Below are 17,568 nucleotides of genomic sequence, written 5' to 3' on the forward strand. Positions count from 1 at the left end.
CTGATAAATATCCAATACCGAAAACCTGAAATAACACACTCGTGTAACTTTAATTTTTTTATTTCGTAACTTTAAAATGCAGAGAACAGTGTCTAAACATATAATGAGATTTAGAGATAACCCATACAAATACAAGAAGAGAATGTAAACTTCATGCATATAGGCTTCCTGATGGGAAATAAGACTTAGACCGCAAGGTGAGTTTGTTAGCTACTTAGCCTACATGTAAAAATACAGAATGCTAAGTATTGCTTGTGGTCTCCCTGCATCTGATTTTTATATTGACTTACTACCCTTTGTTCTGCACTGTATAGTTGTGTGTGTGCAGCCATCTTAATAGAGGCAGAGCTTTGCTTCCACATGTCAGAGCCTCCAGCAAAAAGAAGTGTGCAGCACAACAGTGACATCAGCAGATCTCTCATTATCAGAGGTAACAAAGCCTTAGAACTCACACTGCAGATATAAAGCTATGATATTTATACTGTAGCATGGGGGTTACGATAGCATTTAGGCAAGTCTAGTGACATTCTCATAATTTCACCATTAGTTTTTTTGTGCTGTACATTATCTTTACATGAAAGCAGCAAAAGCAAACTTTGCCACTAGATGGGTGAGTAACTATAACATAAAATTGAGGAACCCTCGCTACTGGGAGCAAACCTAACATTTTTCCCAAACAACACAGCACTGGATAGAAAACTTTTCATCATTCCTTTCCTCATTCCCACCACAGACATGAGGTTTCCATAGAAGGACATATTAGACTGACCAGATCTGTTCTTTTATGTTAGCTGAGCACTTACACCAGGGAGAACACCAAATCCCAGATTGGATTTTTTAAATGGCAGTGCAGGGGAGAGAAATCTGGGACATATGTACAGACCATCTATCACTTTCCCAGACACTTGACCTCTGCAACTGCCACACAACACAACACAATATCTGTAAATTATGGTCGTAAAGTTCCGATGAGAGTTGATATGAGCCTGGGTCAAAGGGCCTGGGTTAACCAACAAAGGGGCCAGGCGCAATTGTTGGGTTTGGAATAGGCAGCAAGGAAGCCTGGTGCAAGCGCAGGGTCTAAATTACCCAAAAACGGAGCCAGTTGAAAATGGAGGGACAGGTTCCACTTGCACCTAGCTTCCTTGCTGGCTTACTAGACCCTCCACTTGCACCTGGCTTTTATTTATGGCTAGAACAGACCCCTCATTTCCTCCTTGCTGGCTAGCCAAGATTCAGAACATGTACCTAGCTGCCTTGTTTACTGACCAGGTGCAAATGGAGGGTCTGGGCTAAACCAGCAAGGGAGGCAGTTGCTGCATGTGTCTGGTTTAGGCTAAACAGCAAAAAAGCCGGGTGCAAAGACGGGTCAGGCTAGTAGGTCCTGTAAGTAGTGGTCCTGTAAGTGCTATGACCCGTTGCAACCAACAAAATAATCTGGAGTCAGTCATGAATAGAGGCCTAGCATTAGTTGCTACTGGTTAGAGCATTTAGGGATACACCTGGGTACTGTATATGGCCTCAAATAGAGGAGAGAGTCACTGTGGAAATCTAACAGAACACCATCAAAAGAAGTGGCTGAGCTGCTGCATGATGACAGTCAACCTGGCAAAAAAAGAAAAAGGTTACATAGACTTAGCTGCTCATATCTATGAGGTTGTAAGCACATGAGCATCTTCACACACAAAGAACATATCAAATCCTTTTTTTCAGATGCATTTTAAAGCCCATCTCTGGGCAAAATCTATACCTCCCCCCTCCCTCATCTTACCTTTTTAGCAGCTGTTTATTTTTTCCCTTGACTCACTTAGGTCTGCTGTCTGGGTACTGGCACCATTTTCAGGTGCTGGGGTGAGTAATCCAGGGCTGCAGATGTGTCTGTGCCAGTTGGCCACCATTGGTAACCTTTTCTGGTGTTGTTGCCAGAAGAAAGGCCCTGTTTCATGTAAACAAAAGAAGTGAAAAGATTCAGGACTGGACATAGATTTGGGCTAGTAAAATGGGCATTTACATAACGATTAGAGGAATGTGGGGTTGAGAGTGATGGGGGTGGTGGAGGAGCTGGATTTTCAGCTTGTTCATGTCATAGGAAATAGGGCTATTTGCCTAGTTCTTGCATTAGGAGTACCAGCATATTGTAAGGAGGCAGGTTGTTTATTGCAGAAGAGTCAGGCTATGTCTCTTATGCAATAAGATAAACTTACCTGCCTGTATGAAATTTTTAGCTACGTTCTCCTATCCTTGCTCTGTCATGGGCGCTGGCATGTTCACCCAGTTCTCCTTTCAGGTTCAGGATCTTTAGCCATCTTGACTGGCCAGGCCAGAATTACATAAATCTGATGCATGTGAACATAAGTTTATTAAATCCTGGAAGCTGGATATGCAGGGATCCTAGAAGCCAGGATCATACACAATACTGTGTGTGCATGTTACAGTAAACATTGCAAACAAGCAAGTAAGTTTGTTTCTTTTGCAGAATAGACATGACCCATCCCTTCAGCAATAAACAACCTGCCTATTGCAATTTTATTTTGAAAGTATAGTTCTACTTTAAGGCCAGAAAATCATAGGATTTGCATTTCAGAAGAGGCATATTACAACTTCTGCAAATACATCAAATACATACAGCAATGCTGCTTTAACTTTTGCAATGTTTTGCAATGTTTCCAAAGACACTCAAAGTTCAAAACTGAAATGTATCTTAGCCTGAGATCAGAGGTTTGAGCGAACAGTGATCAGCGTCCTTGAGAAAAGTCCAGTGTGGATATATGGAAATTTTTTTCTAAACCATTGTGAAACAAGGTCGACTAATATTTCACATGCACTGTACAATAAAAGATAACAAAGTGTGTTCTCTGCAGGATCAGCTATCTGCCAATGATAACACACTCTGTTCCATCAAATCATTTATACTGTAAGATAACAAACTCATCGTCATTCAGCTATGATTATAATTTATGTCTGATAAGCGATTATTAATATGAAATAGGGAACATTCTTCTCTCCTTTAGTTTGGTATTTATGTTTGATAAATTCAGAGCTGTCCTGTGAACACTTCCGATGTTAGCTCATTTTAAAGTTCTGTATTACAGAACAATAAAGGCCTAATAAAGGTGTTGGTTCCTTGTCCCTCTCCACAGAACAGAATGGAGCTGTGTGTACAGCACTTGTTTGTTCACCTGTCAATGGAAATATTTATGAAAGATTGTTTCCCGTGACAATCATCTGGCGCCTGTTTAAGGCTTTACTATATCTCAAATAGGTTGACAACCTAATAGTCAAATTACAGTTTGAGGGAAGTCAAGTAACCTACCAGTATGTTATTTGGGATATGATTTGCAATATATACTTGTAGTCATTTGGAATATATTCTGCTGACAAGGGGAAAGAATGGTAAAATGAAGTTACAAAATTGTTAGTTAAATTGCACAACTGTTTATTCGGATACAGATAGGAAGCTGAACTTAAAGTTCCACTAAATTCAAAACCATTTTAATGACTACAATTAGCATAGCCCCATTTCCCCTTCTTCATCACTATGCTGTAGAGCCTACAAATGTGAACCATACCATTAATGATCCACAATGCAAGGAATCATGGGACATGTAGTTTTCTTGTAGACAGGAAGCTAACATTGCAGTCCCTCTGCTACCCCCTACTGTTCATCCAGAAATATTATTATCTAGCAACAGCTTCTACACAGATTTGCTGCATATAAGAACACTTTTCAAAGAATAAATATATTTTTGTGTTATTACTTAAATATGATGGTGTTTTTAATTGCTAATGTAGCTGTGACTTCAGATTCCCTTTTATTAAAAGTTGTGAATTTTGTAGAAACAAACACCAGTAGACTCTGTAGAACATATTGGGGACTGTGTGTTATCCTGCATAGATTGTCGAAGCATTTTCATTGGCTAGGAACAATATTTATTATTTTTGGATTGGCTGTGTGTTTGACATGCAGTGCTTGGTGTGTATTGGCTGGTGCTGGCACTACATGTATAGAGGAATTGCAACTCCAAACATTAATAATGAAATCTGTATAACTTTTTTTTTAATTCATAGGGCTCTAATAATAAAACAGGGAATCTGACATTCCCTCAAACATTCTCTGATGGGAATCTTCCAGGTCTATGTGTTTCAATGGCAGTAATTGATTCCCATCAGATTCCCTGTTTTATAAATAGAGCCCATCATGTCCTAGATTAATTCTAGGTATAAGGGACCAGTAATAATACCTAGGAGTGTTTCGGGTGAATGTACAATAATTTTGGATAGAACAAGGAAGTGTTCCCATTTCTCTCAGGTTTATACTTCTGGGTCTCTATTGTGGAGACTTAACCTCACTTCCTGTCTGGACAGGAAGTAAAGGGAAATCTTTCCAACAGGAAAACACATCTTTATTAGGAAGGGCCGAAACTCCAGGCAATGATGGTATTTCTGTCTTTCCAGGGTACAGAGGCAGGACAAGAAGAAATTTATACAATGGGGTCACACAGAGGGTAAATATATACAGAAATGATAACTCTTCCTTACTATAACCAAAAGAAAAAAAAATGGAGTTTTGTAAACAAAGTCCGGCCTAGCAGTAGGAGTTTGTTTGGACTGGCTGACCAAATTGCAATGTTAGCAGGTAAAATGGTTCCCATATATGTGTTGTATCTTTGTATTCACTTCTTGCCTGGACTTCAGGTAAGACTCACATATTTAAAATCATTTAAAATCACGGAGTATGAAAGTATTAGAATTCCTTGCAATAACTTCCACACTTCGTTATAAAATAACATTCACACAGCCACTGGGCAGACAGCGCATGCGCAGTAAACATGGCAGCTCTACCACAGCACACGCGCGCCCTGACTCCGCAGTCTTGCAGGTTTTTTTTTTTTTTTTTTGCTCATTACGACGCGGCATGCGATTGGTTGTTTCAATTCAGTCCTCCCGCACCATAGAGTCGGGCGACTGTACCATCGAGTATTCGCTGCGTATCCTACACACATCTGTAGGAAGAGGCTTATTTGTGGCGGCTCGGGATAGAAGATCCCGGGAGGTAAGGGAATGACAATTATCAGGCTTTTAGGTTTACCGGGAGGGAGATAGGTGAAGGTAGTGCACGTCCCAGGATACCCTGCTATGTGTACTTCCGCCGCAGCTGTGCCTGACCTGTACGTGTATAAAGCAGCTACAGGGCCCCGGGCCCCGGGGTGTCCTGGAACTTTACTGGAGCTGAACAGTCACCATGTTAGTTATATATGGAAGCTTAGCTATCCATGTTATTGGCTTCATCTGTACAGTTCAGGGGAGGCTGGGTAAAGATTGGGGAAAGGCCTGTAGATTCACATTGGATTGTATTAAATACAAAGAAATCCTTAACTTTAAATCTGCATAGAAAATCCTTAGAGAGCCTTCCATCAGCATCTAGTAATCCAGATATCAGAACAATCTGCTTTTACTGATTTTACTTTCCAAACTATTTGTTTGCAATGTGCTTTAAACTTAGTAAAACTTATAAAAGTCAGATTGCTAGAAGAGCCCCCTCCCTTCTTATACTGCATAGCCCTCTTATCTGTTCAGAGGAACAGGAAGCCAAGAAATATCAGACAAAGCCAAGTATCCCCAATACAAAAACTGTGATCAATGGTGAGGGCCATAGAGGAGGACGTATAATTCCTGTACAATATTATCAGCTTGCCATGTTAGTCTGTATATTACAGATCATGGGTGGCCTATGTAATTGTGAGGAGTCTGTGTATGTAGTGTGAATTCAGAGCACCCCATAGGGTGACAACACTGTTTCTCTATAGTCCTAGAGTGTGGTCACTCTAGGACAGGAAGCGAGGTATTGTTGGGACTCCAAGAGGGAAAATGGCCAGAAAACGTGTTACTTAATTTACTTTAGTTTGCAGATCTTGAGAAGGCTAGAACACTAGATCAATATTTCTTATCCCAGGTTGCTAGGGGTTCCTTGAGCAATAAGCAATTTTACTCTCGATTCGCTTTAGCTTTTCTATCTCTAAGGATGACATTTTTTCTGCTGGCCAGCAATGTAAGAAACATTCCACTATAATGTACTGTGAGCAGTGGATATAGTAATTACTTTTAATTAATTTTAATTATTTAATCTATAATTATAGACGGGGTTCCCAAAGACCTGAATGTTGTTTCAAGGGACCCTCCCATGTTAAAAAGGTTTCTTTACAGTCATTTTTCTTTTTGTTATTTCTCTTACATTTTGTGCACAGCTTTAAGGATTCTTCTCCCATTTAGGTTTGAGTATCCCCCAAGGAACGCCCCGCCTCTGTATATACCCAATCACTTTGTACCACTTGTTCATCAGCCCCCAACAATGCCAGCTGCTGTGGTGGACAACAGCCAGGTAATATGTGAGGTATGGGCAGTCAACCTGGAAGAGGAGATGCGCAAGATCAGAGAGCTTGTTCGCACATATGGATACATCGCAATGGTGAGTGCATTTCTTTCTCTATACCCGGGTTCCTTCATCAGTGGGATGTTTGTGCCTCTCAGGTCAGTTAGTGACCACAATGATCTAAGGTATCTGTAAGGTTGACATTCTTCCCACTGGCCAGCAATGTAAGAGGTGTTTTTACCACTGACCACTACACTAATGTATTGTGAGCTGTGGATGTAATAATTATAGAAGGGTTTCCTGAAGATCTGAAAGTCATTTCAAGGGTTTCTCCAAATTAAAAAACAATGAGAGACTGCACTACACAATTGGTTTGTGTATTTTTGCATTTTTTTTAAGATTAGGTGAAAGAGCCCAGCCTGGGTAAATAACCTGGTTAATATGTGACAAATTTTTAAAACCCTTGTGTTTGTGCATTTTTTTATATAGGAGAACAGCCCTAATTGATATATACCTGATTTAAACTGCTAAATAATAGTTTCTGTTGATCTCTCTACAAGTCTACAGATAAGTTCTGCCTATTTGAATACAATAGATCTTGTTTGTTTTATAGACATCCACACTGCCTCTGGTAGCAGACAATGCAATCTTTGCCAGTGTTTAAAGAGAAAGTAAACTCAAAACCCACCCAGAACAAAAAAATACACTAACTTCAATCCTACAGAGCAGTCAGTCCTCAGGTCTCTTCCATCTGGTCCCAGCATCCGTCTTTGGATTAGGGGGCGGTGCTGCACCTTTATTTTTTTTTTTTTTGGGGGGGTGTTGAACTTAAAAAAAAAAAAACAACAGAATTTTTACCTTACATAAAAGGGTTGTCAACCCTTTTATGTAAAGTGAAAATTGTGAGTTTAGGTACACTTTAAGGTCATATAAAGGATCCTCATATTAGTTCACAATATTAAAACATGCTTTTTTGGACTGGTTTCCCCTAGTGCTGGGATCACAGTGACACATGACAAAGCAAGTCTGCTTGTTACCAGTGCAGGGGTTCCCAAAACAAGGCAAACCAATCCCAGCTATAGTCTATCACTTTTTGAACCTTTTATGCCAATGAAAGACAGTTTTGCTATGGGGCGACCTGTCAACAAGGTCAATGGCTTTATACCCTGAAAAAGGCTAGGAATATGGAATTACAAGAAAGAAAGTTTGTATCGTTGGAGGTGAGAGGAGTATAGGAAGTCTACTTTCTCTAAAATCAGTATACACCTTCTTCTTGTGCTGGCTCTGTCCCCTGCTGCTGGTCCCTTCCTCATGTTCACATTGGATGATGGCCAGTTCTACCATTGGCAGTAACATAAGCCAGAGGCTTGGAATTTATTCAAGGAGAATTTCCACTTACATCCTAAAGACAGTGGTCAGTGAGACAGGAAGCAGGATTTTATTTTTACCCACTTGACATCTCTTGCAATTTCCATATCTAGTTTTCCAGGACCTTGGGGTATGTTAGTGGATGTTGGCAGGTAAAAGGCCTTTGTTTGGTGCTGAGCTATTCTTGTCTGTCATGTCTATGATGCCTTATTTTTTTGTTTGTTCCTGGCACATTTGTGCTGTATTAAAATACATGAAAAGTTGCATAGTGCTTTACTAGGAAGATTTTGCTTCAATTTCTGCTGACTTTTGTTTCTGCAGGATACCGAGTTTCCTGGAGTGGTTGTCAGACCAATTGGGGAATTTCGAAGCACGATAGACTATCAGTACCAACTTTTACGTTGCAATGTGGATCTGCTGAAGATTATTCAGCTGGGTCTCACCTTTATGAATGAAAAAGGAGAGTACCCCCCTGGCATCAACACATGGCAGTTTAATTTCAAGTTTAACCTCACGTAAGTATCTCCAACTTTTCAACATTTGGATAACTTTGGACTTGTTGGTGGACATTTACAGGTCTATCAACCAGAGATCTCCCACTGCCCCATGCTGCGTATTACTGAACTGTATTTGCTGTAAGTTTCTGATTTGCAGATGTTACTTGTAGTGTTGGACAAGCTTTCTTTAATTTATCTGGTAATTATGCAAAAAAATACCCTTCTGTCAAAGGTCACCTACTGTAGACTACTTTTTTCAAGTCTTCAAACTTTTCTTCTCAACTCCAAAACATGGGGAGGGTAGGATTAGTAGTTTATATAAGATTACTTGCAATCAGGGGATGCAAGGGGGACTGATATACTGTCAAAACTGGGGCCCTGCAGCTAGGCTTTGTGCAGAGTTCTGTCAGTAAATCTTGGCAACCTGGCTGAGATGTGTACATTTTGTATCATTCTCCTTCAGAATCTCTGAGCAGAACTGACAGACTGCAGGGCCACTAAAGGGCACATATTTAACTCCTTGTCGCCTACAGAAGAGCCCTGGTGTACCAGGCTGTAGATTTGCCTTACAAGGGCAGGTTATAACCTATGACAAGAGCAAGCGATCCTAAGTATTACCTAGCAGCTGGCATCTTGCCAGCCACTTGGCATTTGGACTGGTTCTTATAACCAGCATTTGCAGATTTAACATCAGATGGTCCACTCAGTCACCCCCATCTCCATTGAGCTGCTTGTGCTTCACTGACTGTAACTGCACTGCATAAGCATAGTCAATGTTTAACATTGCAACAAATAGTTTTTTTTTTTTTTGCATTCACATTTTTTTTAAACGGTTTCAGTAAAAAAAACTTTACTGGGCCTTTGTAGCCAATTATAGACGCCTGAAATAGCTTACCAGTTACCACTTGTTATCATACCTGGGTGCCTAGTGGTTGCAATAAGGGCTAATGTGATCTATGTCTGAATTATTGCACTACATTAATTTCACTATTATACCCCCAGAAGAGATCACACTATACAAAACATGGGACACTAGGAAGTGGGGTCACAATGCATGGGCAGTGGACAAAAAGGGCATAATACAAAGATAATAGAAAAATAGATGTTCTGGCATTCAAAAGTTAAAACCAAGTATAGAGGTGCAGTAGAAAGCTTACACAATTATAGTGAATAACTATGACATAAAGAGCAAATTTGTTGTGCGTTTCCCTCTTTACTTTTTGACCACCCAGCTACAGCTACTCATCTGAAAAAAAAATTTCTGGGTCGAACACTGTAGTTGGAAAGGTTTAAACTAGTGGCCTGCGGGGGAACTTCTGATCTGAGCATCTGGAGGAAGTCAGGATGGAGGTGGCTGGCTGTTTGTTGTGTTGGTGTTAAAGATGGCAGTAAAAAGATGCATGATCCCACTGATCCCCTACTGTGTGGTACAGCACTGCCCTCTCTGCCCCTCGTATTGATGGTGTCCTGACAAATTTTACTACCTGGAAGGATAGAAGTGTGGAAGGTTAAGGTAAGGTAAGGCTCTAAGCAAGAGCTGTAAGGTTAGGCAGTGGGCAGGAGGGCTTTAAATTTAGGGTAGCCACCAAGAAGGATGGTTTGGGGTTCATAGTTAGGCAGCACTATGGGATTTTAGCACTAGAGGTGGCAAGATCTGATAGACCAGTGGCTCTCTCTACATGCAGCCTCATTTAGTACACAGGTTTATTCCTTAATACTGTAATAGCATGTATCCTCTATTTATGGCTGACTGACTCCAGATGAATTTTTACTGGTTGTGATGGGTCACTGAACTTACAGGACATGCTATCCTGGCCCACCTTTGCTCCTGGCTTCTTTGTTGTTTAGCCCAAACCTGACACATGCAGCACCTGTCTCCATTGTTGGTTTAGCTCAGACCCTACATTTGCACCTGGCCAGTAAGCGAGGGAGTCGTGTATCAGTGCTAAATCTGAGCTAGGTGAAAGTGAGGGGTCTGGTCAAGCCAGAATGAGAGCTGGGTGCAAGTGCAGGGTCTGGTTAGTCAGCAGGGTACAAGTGAAGTCTCTGACCTTCCATTTGCACTGGTCTCCCTTTCTGGCTAATCCAAGCCCTGCACTTGCACCTTACTCCCTTGCTTCCTTTCTATTCCAATCTCAACAAATGCACCTGACTCCTTTGTTGGTTTGCCCAGGCCCTTTGACTTTTGCTATGATGGAAGTAGAGTTAAGATATGGGGGGTTGGGGGTCCAGAAAACTTGCATAGTAAGGGGCCCAGAAATTTCTTTTGAAATTTCAGAAATGGTGGCCCTGTTTGCAAGAAAGATAAAAATGTTTTATGCTTTAACTTTAATTTAAAAAAAAAACACAAGGACACTTCTGTTTTTGGAAAGATGCCAGAAATGTTTTTGCCTAAATGGTCTATGGGTCTAATAATTGAAGATGCCTTGAACAAAAAAGAAAGGAACCTATGAAGAAAACATTGTTCGACTCCCATATGTTACATACTCTATATCACTTTACGTATCTCCCCGTTAGTGCTATGCTGTGCCCTGCATTGTTACTGCTTGCCCACCAGCATCTAGCAGGGAAAATTTAGGCCCTCCATACCTGCAAGGTTCATCTGCCCGCTTTTTTAGCTCTGAAAGGAAAACAAAATTGTTTTTTTTTTTTTTTTTTTTTTTTTTTTTTGTTTAAATTCTATTTTACTTGTTGGTGTTGTAACCCAGTGTTAACACAAATGTGAAGAGTAATTGTACAAGAATATTTTTGACGCACTGATTGTTGTACATTGCTTTGCTTTTTGATGATATTTTTGGTGTTGAAGTCATTGGCGCATGCAGCCTTCCCAAGTTGAATTCTCTTGACAAAAGCTAAATTATTTCAGAAAACTTTACAATTCAATTAAGATTTTCAAATAAAGGCAACCTTTGTTTGGAAGTCATTACAGTTTTGATTTCTGTATTTTGAACTTTTGAAGCTTTATTCTGTTTTTTTCTTTCATCTTGCAGAGAAGATATGTATTCTCAAGATTCAATTGACCTGTTGGCAAATTCTGGCCTTCAGTTCCAAAAGCATGAGGAGGAGGGCATTGATACCCTGACCTTTGCTGAGCTGCTTATGACTTCTGGGGTGGTTCTATGTGATAACGTCAAGTGGCTTTCGTTCCACAGGTAAGCACTGCATGTTATTGAGAAAGTTGTCTTGCTCATGGAGAGTTTTATTAATCTTTCCTAGCATAAATGTAAAGCGTTTTGTGTAGGTTTCCTTCATGTTTTAAAATGCAAGAAATGTCCTGGGCACGAATGAGCATTTCTAGTAGAGTGAGGAACTTCGGGGACTCGTCTGGTTTTCTTTGCTTCCCTCTTAGTGAGATTGTAAGCAGGAGAAAATTGATTATAGACACAGCCAGAAACCCAAGGCTTTAGCACTTTCCTGCTCCAATCCAAAACCCTTTAATTTAAAGAGAAAGTTTTATTCACTTATATTTTGCGTTTCTTTGAACTGGTAACATCACCACTGGATCTTGGTGCATCTCTGCTGACAGTATGCCTGTGTACTCTTCTGAAAATTCCCCATCCCAGATACAAGCAGTGAGCTGGCTTTTAGGAGGAGATGTGCAAATATCATAATGCTCTAATGGGTTTTTTTCTGGAGCAGTCAGCAGTAGGTAGACTTTTACCTGCACATGTGATACTGAGTCTCAGTGATTGAAAGCCCTGAAATTCAATGAATGAATGAAAGGATGGTCTAGTGACAGTAATGCTGGGTTGCCGGTCGAACCTGCCAGGGGGCGTTGGGAACTACCAGAGCCGCTGGAGCTCTGGTGCCGCCTCCTTGCGTTTGCTCCCCTGTTTACTGCGGACGGCATTGATACTTACGCCGCCGCGATAAATAGGGAAGGCTACCTGATCGCAAATCCCTCTCCTCTGTATGCATTGCAGTAGGACTTCACTTCAGGGGCGTTCCCTGGTGATGGGCAGAGCCATTAGGGCGGGTCTCGATCCGGCCTAGTGTGCTCCCACCCACCCCTGAAATGGCCCAGTGGCCATAAAAGTTTGTCGACCGCTGCTCTAATATTTCACATGTACACCGTGAGAAGCTTACAGCATGCAGTAAAATTTAAAAGTTAAATATAATTTAAGAATCTTAGAAGCAGGCACAGCTGTTCAAGACAGAGGGTTAAGCTTTGTCTGATTCTGTTTTAAAATGTTTTTTTTTTCCCCCCTACAGTGGTTATGATTTTGGCTATATGGTGAAGCTTTTAACAGATTCTCGTCTCCCTGAGGAGGAACATGAATTCTTTCATATCCTGAATCTTTTCTTTCCATCAATTTATGATGTAAAATATTTGATGAAGAGCTGCAAAAATCTGAAGGTACAAAAAATGTAGTTCTTGTATTGACCAATTACTTCGGAAAATGTGCTTTATAAAGGATAACTTTCACTATTATCTTTGAATACTTTTTCTGCCAGAACGCTTAACCATGTCCTTTAAAATTAGGGCTTTATCAGTGCTCTGAAGGGTAGAGGGGGCAAAGAGTAAGATAGTGTTGTAGTAAAATGCACTGTTTTCTTTTTTGTTTTCTAAAATAAACATGTTTTTTAACCACCTAAGCGTTACACTGAGGTCTAGATTTCTGTACCAAAAGTGATCCACTGTTTTTCATGAAATTTTTTTTTAAATTGTAGACCTGTAACTTACAGAAATATCCGAACAAGGGTCTAGTAGATAATATGAATATAAAAAATGTTTGAAACACACAATCATGTAAAAAAAAAAATTACTTTTAATAAAATTAAAGGAAAAACACAAAAATCAGCAATGTAAACAAATCATAAATACTGAAAAAGCAATAACTCTGTATATTGTAAAGTACTATATTATTCTAAAACACCTCCCTAGTGTGGCAATTTTTAAAACTTTGATTGTGTATTTATTGGAGTTTGTTTTGAATTATTTTGTATTTGATTGGATACGGGAGTTTGTATCCAATCCAATACAAAATAAGAATTTGAATTTCCAAGTTATTTACTTTTATTTTATTTTTTTGTATTGGATTGGATGCTGGAGTTTGTATCCAATACAAAATGAGTGTTTGAATTTACCAGGTATATACTTTGTAATTATTTGAATTATTTTGTATTGGATTGGATACGCAAGTTTGTATCCAATCAAATACAAAATATAAATTTGAATTTCCAAGTTATTTACTTTTATTTTTTTTTTTTATTTTTTATATTGGATTGGATACGCAAGTTTGTATCCAATCCAATACAAAATGACAGTTTGAATTTACCAGGTATATACTTTGTAATTATTTGAATTATTTTGTATTGGATTGGATACAGGAGTTTGTATTGAATCCAATACAAAATGTTTGAATGAGATTCAGTTTGAATTTCCCGCACACGCGCCGACGTCATCACGCACGCAGGGAGAAGCCGTCCGGTTTTTTTTTTCTCCGCCGGACGGCTTCTCCCTGCAGAGATCATCCGGCGCTGGAACGAGCAGGACGTCGGACGATCAGCGGGACCAGGTAAGAAGCCGGCCGGCTTCTTACCGGTCCCGCTGGCACCCGACGAAGGCACCCGACGCTGGAGAGATCGGCGGACGATGACCGATGGAGGACGACGCTGGATGAGCACAGGGGGACCAGGTAAGTGAAAAATCTCGGGCTTAACCATCCTTGCAATTTTTTTTTGCCCGAGCGAAGGTCGGGCTTAACTGCAAGGAGGTTAAGTGTGAAAATAATGAAAACAGCAAACATGTTTATATACAGCAAACAAGATATATAGAATAGAAATAGGCCAGTTGCAAATATATTAGGTTTGTGTAACTACTTTTCAAAGCTATATTTTTATTATATTTAAGCTTATATTTTTTATATTTTTGTGCTCAAACTCAATACAGGCCTTTTTTTTTGTTTAATTGTAAGCTGGCAGTACAAAATGAGGTAGTAATTTATAATGTAACAAATTTCAAAACAACAGTCCAAAACCAAGTCTAAAACAACAGTGACTGAACATGCCATAGATTTAGAATTGATGTGCTATTGAAGTGCTTACTTTTTCCCTACATTTTTGAATTGTAGCTTTAATGTCAATAAGGATAGGTATATTTAGAGGGAAGATAATATGTCAAGAACCTGGCAAACCTCCTAAGTATTATTAAATAGAGGGTTAAGCCCAACTGCAACTCAGTTTTTATTATCCCCATGTTGAGATCTGCTTTCAGTACTGATGATACCCCATAACAATTGCCGTCAGGACAGGAAGTGAGGGGTAATCGCTCCAACAAGCCCAACCAGACATAGGAGAGCACCCGATGGTGGAGAATTTGTTTGCTATAGACACCAGATGCCATCAATAAAGCATTATGGTTTTAGATAAAATAGAAAACTAAAAAAAACAAAACTTGAGCATACACATTTGGACATGAAGCACTTTTTTTTTGTCTAGGAAAGAGTTTAAATGTAATTCTTTTGTGACTATAATATAATTCTCTCTTTTACACAGGGTGGTCTGCAGGAGGTGGCTGATCAGCTGGACCTGCAGCGGATTGGTAGGCAGCATCAGGCTGGTTCTGATTCTCTGCTCACTGGCATGGCTTTTTTCCGGATGAAAGAGGTGAGCTTTTCACATTTTGTAAATGTTAATGTAAAAGTTAAAAATGTTACTCGTTCCAATAATTATCATGGTGAATTAGTGTGTTTATTTATTTATGCGCTATTGGGGCTATGTTTAGAGCTAAGCTTAACTTGGCCATTAGCAAAGCTGATGGAATTCTTTAGGGGATCTCACTAGGGGATGATGAGTTTGTCTGGTATCAGTAGCCCTAGCTGTTTCACATAGAGATTTACAGTCTTGTGCCACTTCAACTATTTTTGTCATATTGGATGAAAATAGCACAATGTCTTGGCAGAATAGATCACTTGCAAATGAGGTGAAGTAGTTTTGTGCTTTAGAATGTGTGTGTTAACTGTCGCAAAGTTATGAGATCATCTTTTCATCCAGGCAGTTAGCTTTTTGTACGAGTTTAACATTTGCAGCCACATATTCTCTGTGGTAGGTCTGCTTTAAATGTGTTTCTGGTACAAAATTGGAGAATTCTTTATACACATACACATTTTGGGTTGAGGGGGATTGTGAAATATGAGCTTAACTAAAGGCCTGCAGGAAGTGTCTAGGTCACAATTGGTACTCTATTTATTGATATGTAATCACCTTTCCTAAAGAATTCCATCCCCCCGAGCTGTAGTTGATAAATAATAATTTTGTTGTTTTCTTCCCTAACAGCTGTTTTTTGAGGACCACATTGACGATGCCAAATACTGTGGACGCCTCTATGGGCTGGGAACAGGTGTGGCTCCAAAATCCAGTGAGGATGCCGATGAGAAAATAAACATTATGTCTCTTATCAACAATGGACAACAATGATTGAGTCATCTGGTCTTCAACCTTCACATCTGCTCCTCTCCACCGTATGCTGCGCACACCTTGGAACAAGCTGAAAAGTAAAAAAAAAAAAAAATCAGTAGAAGTGACTGCTTGTATGAACATTCTGCCCAACATGTCACTTATTCTTTGTTTTAAAACTTTTACGAAAAAATATCAACATCTAATGGAAAGAAAAAAAAGACAGTAAAACTTCTCTTCTAGACCACCCACCTGCTCTTCAACCCTTGAAGAACCATGCGGAACCTAGTTCTAGTGACATCTTAGCAGTGGCTCCAACGGCATATTTTTCCATTGTTTTCTGCTCAGATGGTTCATGTTCCTTAAGTAGACTTCATGTTCCTGGACTAGGGCAGTGCTTGTCCTCATAGGTAACAACAAAACCAAGCACCTTTAGTATCTCTAATCCTGTACTGGACTTGGCAGAAAAAAGCTTAAGAAGGTTTAAGGAGACTATAGTAATTCTGCTGACTTAACATATACAGAGCATACTAAATTTAATTTTAAAAAATGGAGGAAAATAGGCGGTGAAAAGTTAAAATTTATTACCGGCTAGAAATTAAAAACAAATGTTAATTGGATTCTGGATTGGTTCTGTAAGTGAGATGTAATTTTGTACCTTTCCTATTTCCATGTCTTTCGTACAATATGTAAATACACTGTAAACAAGACCATCATCCTGTAAAGAAAGCTTTATGGGCCCTGTTGCTATTCTAGAATTTAAGCAGCTACATCTTATAATAGGAAAAGGCTTTCTAGGAGGTGGTGAGTCCAATCTTTTATATTTGCAGTTAGCTGAACTGATGATATCCCCACACTTCTGGTGTCTGATGGCATGTCCATGGTAGAATGCTTCTGAGCATGCTGCTCCTATAGTGTCCTATAGTGATGTACCAGTCAGTAAGATTAACCATGGTAGCCAGAAGGAAACTATCTGGTACACCAAGAAATGTTGGATAGAAGCAGTGCTGTTACCTGTGACACCGAACAAAAAATACAGGTATTTTTTTTTCCTAGAAAGTGAAAATGTTTACTATTCCATCCACTTCTGAGAAGAAGCTTTAATTTTGGCTTGGTTACTTCATATTACTGTGGAAATAGGACTAGGAGTCTAAGAATACAAAAATACTTATATGCCTGTACATGTACCCTCCAATTTTTTTCTTTATACATAGTAACATATGGAGTCACAGTGATTACTTGGTCTGGAAGCCTAGCTCTCTGCCACAGCCAACAGAAATATGATGAGATTGCCTTGGTAGCATTAAAGATCCAGTAAGACATTACTATACTTCACGCTAGTTGCAACTGAGAATATTCAAGGTGGATTTACAATTTAGTTTTCTATGCATTTTATCTGCCGTGCCTGCATTACCAGACCTGCCTTTCCCAACTGGGCAAATTCTTAATTTATCGAAAAAAAAATATCTGCCTACTATGTAACAAAATAGTATTTATTGTAGGCTATCAAATTCAATGTGCAAAACTTCCAGAAATTATCTTTTTTTATTTTATGGATAAGGTGTTTGTCTGAAGGTCTCTTGCCATTTTAAATCTCAGGAATATGGCCTTGGACCTTTTTTTTTTTTTTTTTTTTTTTTTTTTTTTTTTTTTTACTGTAAATTGTCATATTTTTATATGTGTATCAACTTGTAAAGCTACAGAAATGAGAACAAGCACTGCCCACACTCCTCGAAACATCATTGTTTATTAATAATAAAAAAAAAATGATGAAAAGCCGAAAGCATTGGAAAGATACTGTGTTATGATACAGTTGTGGTTTTAGCAAGCCAAAGTTTTGTAACTCATATCCATTGTTGTAAGCTGGAGTTTAAACACGTGTAAATATTATTTATGTTTTTAAATTTGTAAAATAAAATAAATGTTTCATTTTTG

The 17,568-nt window shown here is 39.2% G+C and overlaps 1 protein-coding gene across 1 annotated transcript; it reads left to right on the top strand.

The window, feature by feature from the left end:
* The first annotated feature begins 4,915 nt into the window (after positions 1 to 4,915).
* Positions 4,916 to 17,568, top strand: CNOT8 (CCR4-NOT transcription complex subunit 8). The gene is made up of 7 exons (XM_072400485.1): positions 4,916 to 5,053; positions 6,271 to 6,466; positions 8,060 to 8,253; positions 11,226 to 11,387; positions 12,448 to 12,592; positions 14,734 to 14,844; positions 15,514 to 17,568. The coding sequence occupies exons 2-7, from the start codon at positions 6,350 to 6,352 to the stop codon at positions 15,652 to 15,654; spliced, it is 870 nt and encodes a 289-aa protein (XP_072256586.1). The 5' UTR covers positions 4,916 to 5,053; positions 6,271 to 6,349; the 3' UTR covers positions 15,655 to 17,568.

The sequence above is a fragment of the Pyxicephalus adspersus genome, chromosome 2 (assembly GCF_032062135.1).
Source record: "Pyxicephalus adspersus chromosome 2, UCB_Pads_2.0, whole genome shotgun sequence".
NCBI classification, from domain to species: Eukaryota; Metazoa; Chordata; class Amphibia; order Anura; family Pyxicephalidae; genus Pyxicephalus; species Pyxicephalus adspersus.

Excerpts from the sequence above, each read along its gene's own strand:
- CNOT8 (XM_072400485.1), top strand. The coding sequence starts at position 6,350 with ATGCCAGCTGCTGTGGTGGACAACAGCCAGGTAATATGTGAGGTATGG. Across the intron at positions 12,593-14,733 it reads AGAGCTGCAAAAATCTGAAG|GGTGGTCTGCAGGAGGTGGC; the intron begins GTACAAAAAATG and ends TCTTTTACACAG. Across the intron at positions 14,845-15,513 it reads CTTTTTTCCGGATGAAAGAG|CTGTTTTTTGAGGACCACAT; the intron begins GTGAGCTTTTCA and ends CTTCCCTAACAG.